Here is a 6,250-nt window from a genome sequence, read left to right as displayed (position 1 = left end):
GGATGGGCAGATGGGGGGAGGTTCTGGGGGGGATGGGCAGGGGGCAGGTGAGGGAGGCTCTGGGGGGATGGGCAGGTTGGGGGAGGTTCTGGGGGCGATGGGCAGGGGGCAGGTAGGGGGAGGCTCTGGGGGGATGGGCAGGGGGCAGGTTGGGGGAGGCTCTGGGGGGATGGGCAGGGGGCAGGTGGGGGGATGGGCAGGGGGCAGGTGGGGGGAGGCTCTGGGGGGATGGGCAGGTTGGGGGAGGCTCTGGGGGGATGGGCAGGGGGCAGGTGGAGGTAGGCTCTGGGGGGATGGGCAGATGGGGGGAGGCTCTGGGGGGATGGGCAGGGGGCAGGTGGGGGGAGGCTCTGGGGGGATGGGCAGGGGGCAGGTGGGGGGAGGTTCTGGGGGGATGGGCAGGGGGAAGGTGGGGGGAGGTTCTGGGGGGATGGGCAGGGGGCAGGTTGAGGGAGGCTCTGGGGGGATGGGCAGGGGGCAGGTTGGGGGAGGTTCTTGGGGGATGGGCAGGTTGGGGGAGGCTCTGGGGGGATGGGCAGGGGGCAGGTTGGAGGGAGGCTCTGGGGGGATGGGCAGGGGGCAGGTGGAGGGAGGCTCTGGGGGGATGGGCAGGGGGCAGGTGGAGGGAGGCTCTGGGGGGATGAGCAGGGGGCAGGTTGAGGGAGGCTCTGGGGGGATGGGCAGGAGGCAGGTTGGGGGAGGTTCTTGGGGGATAGGCAGGTTGGGGGAGGTTCTGGGGGGTTGGGCAGGTTGGGGGAGGTTCTGGGGGGATGGGTGGGGGGCAGGTGGAGGGAGGCTCTGGGGGGATGAGCAGGGGGCAGGTTGGGGGAGGTTCTGGGGGGTTGGGCAGGTTGGGGGAGGTTCTGGGGGGTTGGGCAGGTTGGGGGAGGTTCTGGGGGGATGGGCGGGGTGGGGTTGTGGTTTTTCTCCCTGGCTCCTAGCGGACCCCTCCCAGCTCAGAACCGGATCCGATCCTCCCCCCTGCAGGTCTGCAGACTTTCCAGCCCAGCTCTGGATTTCCCAGCTGTTCCCTGGCTCTGCAGTGGGTCAGAACCAGGCCCGCCCCAGCTCCGCCCCACCCCACCCGGATCCCTGTCTCTATTCCGGGCCAGACCCAGAACTTCCCTGGCTGAAACCCCCGATGCTCCGGCAACACCTGATCCCTCCCTATGTACCAGGCTGGAACCAGATCCCCAGGTCCAAAAACTCATTAGCCCAGCTCTAGACCGGGGGGGCGGGTGTCCCTAGGGCTGCGGAGCAGGAGTCTGTGCCTGCGGTTGCCCCCCCAGCCCCCACCCATGAAGATGCAAGAGCCCCCCTTCCCCCCCCAATCAAGACACTGGCATTCCTTGTCCATCCGCTTAGGATTTTATTTCAAAACGTATTTCTTTTCCACGTTCTTTTTCTTTTTAAAGCTTTTTTAAAAAAGGAGTAAATCGCTGGCTCAATAAATAAGGTGAACGTGACCCAAATAATAACAATAATTAATAATTAGCCAAACAACCCAATCTTGGCATAGATAATAAATTAAATAATTTAAAACAGCAACGTCCAATGGATTTATAAATAGCGTGAGGGTGGAGTGACCCAAAGCAAGGGCATAAATACAGAGATGGGGAGGCGGTTATATGGAAATACGGCCCAGCTGTGGGATCCGGGATGGTAGGGGGTAAACACCTGTAGGGGAGTTTTGTGTCTGGGCAGCGCCCTGGCCTGACGGGACCCTGATCTCAGTGACTCTGTGTCTGGGATCTCCCCTCCCAGAGCCAGGGAGAGAACCCAGGAGTCCTGGCTCCTAGCCCCCCGCTCTAACCACTGGACCCCACTTCCCTCCCACAGCCGGGGAGAGAACCCAGGAGTCCTGGCTCTCTTCTGCTTTTTCGCCATTAACTCTGCAGGGCCAGCAGCATCTGTGACTGTGGTGAACTTCTGGAGCACAGTGCCGCAGGCTTTCCAGGGCCGGCGCAGGCATGAGAGCGGCTCTTGCGCCGTCCTCACCCCGGACAGCAGTAAATTCCCCCCACACACACATTCGCCCCCCATCAGGAAATGAAGGATGGACCGTCTGTAATTACATAGCCCGGGGGTTGCAGTTCAGCAGCGCGGCCATTAGGAGTCACTGCTGCCCTAGGAGGAGAGAAAGAAAGGATGATGAAAGAAGAGAATATAGAAAGAAAGAGGGAAAGGATGGGAAAATCAGAGACTAGAGAGAGAGAAGAAAGAAGGAACGAGCGAACGAAGGAACGAAAGAAGGAAGGAGCAAAAGAGCAAATGAAAGAAGGAGCAAAAGACAAAAGGAACAAAAGAAAGAAGGAACAAGCAAATGAAAGAAAGGAGAGAAAGAACAAAAGAGAATGAAAGACAGAAGGAAAAAAAGAAGGAACGAAAGAACAAAAGAGAGAATGAAAGACAGAAGGAACAAAAGAAGGAACGAAAGAGAATGAGAAAGAAGGAAAGACAGGAGAGGGGGAAGATGGAAAGGGGGAGAAGCAAACAGAGGAGGGTCCCACAGAAGGAGGGGCTGGGACAGCCCCAGTGCGGTAGGGATAGGAGTGAAATGCAGGGGGAGGGGGGGTGAGACTCTCCTCCTCTAGCCCCACTTCTCCATTCCTTCGCTCGAAGGGCCTTGATACCCCCCCCCCCGCAGACTGAGGGGGGGAGGAGAATCGTAACAAGAAATGAATACAAAAAAAGGAAAAGGCTAACGAGCCCCCTTGCCCCCATCTCCTACTGTAAATAAATAAATAAATAGTGGGTTGCATAAATAAGAGTTTGCTACATCGGGGGGCTAGCCAAGAAGCACCCCCTATTGGTGTGGGGGGGCCCTATGGGTGCCATGGCCGGGGGCAGGGTCCCTGCACCCCCTATTGGTGTGGGGGGGGCCCAGTGGGTGCCACAGCTGGGGGGCAGGACCCCTGTGCCCTGGAATGCTGGATGGGGGACCCCAGGTGTTCCCGGGGCAGGGCCCCCCAGCGCGCCGGTCGTCACAGCTTGTTGCGGATCAGAACCAGGGCGCGGGCGGCCCAGTCCAGGTAGAGGTGCAGGCTGTGGAAGAGGGCGTGGCCGGCCTGCACCACCGCCCAGTGGGTGCCGTGCGAGGGCAGCACGGGCAGCGGGTCGCTGGGCCGGGGCAAGTTCAGCCTGGACATCTGCGGGGGGGAGGGAGAGAGAGAGAGAGTGAGTGTGTGTCCAGCCCTGCCCCCTGCTGGGGGGGGGGTGTGTGCATGCACCCAGCCCTGCCCTGCCCCCTGCTGGTGTGTGTGTGGGGGGGGGGGTGCGTGCATGCACAGTGCTGCCACCTGCTGGGTGTGTGTGTGTGCATGCACACGCATGTGCAGTGCTGTCCCCTGCTGAGGTGTGTGTGTGTGTGTGTGTGCGCGCAACCCTGCCCTGTCCTGCCCCCTGCTGGTGTGGGAGGGCGGGTTCAGCCCTGCCCCTGCTGGTGTGTGTGTGGGGGGGGGGTGCGTGCACGCACAGTGCTGCCACCTGCTGGGTGTGTGTGTGTGTGTGTGTGTGTGCGCGCAGCCCTGCCCTGTCCTGCCCCCTGCTGGTGTGGGAGGGCGGGTTCAGCCCTGCCCCTGCTGGTGTGTGTGTGGGGGCGGGGGGGTGTCCAGCCCTGCCCACTGCTGAGGTGTGTGTGTGTGTGTGTGTTTAGTTCTGCTCTGCCCCCTGCTGGGGTGTGTGTCGGTGAGGGTGTGTGCATGCACGCACAGTGCTGCCCCCTGCTGGGGTGTGTGTGTGTCATGCCCTGTCCCCTGCTGGGTGTGTGTGTGCGTGCGTGCACACGCGTGTGCAGTGCTGCCCCCTGCTGGGGTGTGTGTGTGTCCATCTGTCCAGCACTGGCTCCAGCCCAAGAGCCCCCCAGGCCCCGCCCCTTGCTCCCAGCCCTGCCCCCACCACTCATGCCCCAGGCCCCGCCCCCCATGCTATGTTTGTCTCCCCAGGCCCCGCCCCTTCCCCCAGGCCCCGCCCTGCCCCAGGTACCACAGGCCCCATCCCCCAGGACAGGTGTGTGCCCCCCCCGCCCCGTACCAGGTGCTCCAGGCGCTTGATCAGGCGCTCCAGCCGGGCGTGCAGGGCTCCCAAGTCCTGCTCCAGGGGCCGCAGCACCGGCCCCGCCCGGCGCAGCCACTCCAGGTGCTTCTGGTAGTTGTGCAGGTCCGCGCTGAGCCGCGCCAGGCCCCCGGGCACCTGGGGCAAAGAGGGGATGAGCCACGACCACGGAGGCCCCACACTGGGGAGCCCCCGGGGCCTGCCCCGAAGATCTGCCAGGATCCCTGCCCAGCACCTGCTGGGATCCCCCTAGACCTGAGCCTCCCCCCCCCCCCACCGCCCCATTACACCCGCCAGGATCTCCTACCATCAGTGGCTGAGGCCCCAGTGGGGGAAAAGGGGGTGAAATGCACACGGCCACTAGGGGCACTGCAGCCCCACTACGTGGCCAAGCATCTTCCCCCCCAGCCCTGGTGGGAGTGGGGCCAGAGAGGTGGGGGGGCCTCAGCCCCTCTATATATAGATGTAAAGGGCCGTAAGCTGAGGATAGAACCCAGGCGTCCTGGCTCCCAGCCCCCCAACTACTAGACCCGACTCACCTCCCAGATCTGGGATACAACCCAGGAGTCCGGGCTCCCAGCCCCTCCCAGATCTGGGATAGAACCCAGGAGTCCAGGCTCCCAGCCCCCCCTCCCCTCGACCCCCCTGCCCACCCAGATCTGGGATAGAACCCGGGGGTCCAGGCTGCCAACCGCCCCCCACAGGGTGGACCCGCTCACCTGGATGTTGGCCAGCTCCACAGCACTCATGGACAGCACGGGCAACGTGTCCATCTTGTGCTCCCCCTCGGCCGGGTACCGGGATTTCTGGGGAGGAAGGAGGGGATCGGATCTGGTCCAGGCCGTTCCACCCAGCCCCCTCCCCTGGGAACGGCTGTGGGGCTGGGAGAGCCCTGTGTATTCTCACCACACCAGTCCCTCCCGACACCAGTCCCATAGACTGAAAGGAGATGGCGGGGGCAATACCAGGGTAGATGGGCCTGTGGGGCTGATCTAGGGGTGGAGGAGGGAGGCCAGGGTAGCTGGGCCCAGGGTCTGACCCGGGGGCGGGGGCAGGTCCCGGGGCGGCTGGGGCTGGGGGAGACCCAGACGTACAAAGTGATGGAACAGGTGTTTGGTGTCACTCAGCAGGTTCTTGGCCAGGCTGATGATGGAGTCGAAGTCGGCCCGGGGGTCTGAGGGCTTCAGGCGCGGGGCAGGGAGCCCCCGCAGCCCTTCACACAGACTCAGCAGCGCCACCAGCAGCCGGCACACAATGCCTGTGGGGGGAGAGAGAGAGGGGCTAAGAGGGGGGGCTGGGAGCCAGGACTCCTGGATTCTCTCCCCGGCTCTAGGCGGGGAGTGGGGTCTAGTGGTTAGAGAAGTGGGGGGCTGGGAGCCAGGACTCCTGGGTTCTCTCCCTGGCCAGCTATTAGCGCAGCTAATACATTTATGGTGGCTAAACCCCCCCCACCCCCCGCCATCCCAGACACGCTGGGTGTGCATGTGCAAACAGGTTGCGCTGCCCCCTGCTGGCCCTGCACACTGGCTCTGGGGTGGGGTGCTCTGCCGGACCCCACACACTGCGCCCCCCCCTTCCCGGGGGCCGCTGGTTCTCCTCCGGCGGGGGCCGGCCGCATTCCTGGGGCCAGACGGGCCGGCCGGATTCCGCGCATTCCCGCCGGCCGGGACCAGCCCATCGCCCACGGCTTCCGGCCCTCGCCTCCCAGCCGGGCCCGCTCCCTCCGCCTCCGGCCTCCTCGCTCTGCCCCTTTCGCCGGGGTCTCTCTCTGTCGCTGTTTCGCCGTCGCCCCTCTTGCTTCCTCGCGCTCACCCTCTGTCTCGACGGAGCCCGGCCCCGGCCCCGGCCCCGGCCCCTTCCGCGGGAACGGGGTGGTGGGCTTGGCTGGATTTGTATCCTCGCTTTCTGTGTGGACGGGGTCGTTTTTTCCCCGTCGGGCATCGTCTTTTATGGGATGTCAGAGGGATAAAGGTCACGGCTCTCGCTCGCTCGTCCTCTCCCTGTTTTCCCAGGACCCCCGCGCCCCGCCCTGCCCCGCGCTGGCTGGCTGGCTGGCTGGCGGGATTCTCCAGCCCTGACGCGCAGCTGGCAGGGGCTGCCGGAGAAGCCAGCTCAGCTGTGGCCGGAGAGCTGCCTTTATCTCTCGTCTATCTCCTGCCTCCTTCCCTGGCCGCTTCCTGTCTGCTGCTTCCCTCAG

At 64.2% G+C, this 6,250-nt stretch overlaps 1 protein-coding gene across 1 annotated transcript; it reads right to left on the bottom strand.

The window, feature by feature from the left end:
- Positions 1–2,863: 2,863 nt before the first annotated feature.
- IL11 (interleukin 11) lies at positions 2,864–6,004 on the bottom strand (the record flags this gene model as incomplete). The annotated part of the gene is made up of 5 exons (XM_037888188.2): positions 2,864–3,149; positions 4,033–4,191; positions 4,773–4,859; positions 5,148–5,311; positions 5,866–6,004. Coding segments are annotated over 5 exons (714 nt in total), but the record flags the coding sequence as incomplete, so codon positions are not given.
- Positions 6,005–6,250: the final 246 nt, after the last annotated feature.

This window comes from Chelonia mydas, chromosome 23 (assembly GCF_015237465.2).
Source record: "Chelonia mydas isolate rCheMyd1 chromosome 23, rCheMyd1.pri.v2, whole genome shotgun sequence".
Classification (NCBI taxonomy): domain Eukaryota; kingdom Metazoa; phylum Chordata; order Testudines; family Cheloniidae; genus Chelonia; species Chelonia mydas.
The sequence above is the reverse complement of the archived record's forward strand: the minus strand, read 5'-3'. Positions and strand labels throughout refer to the sequence as shown.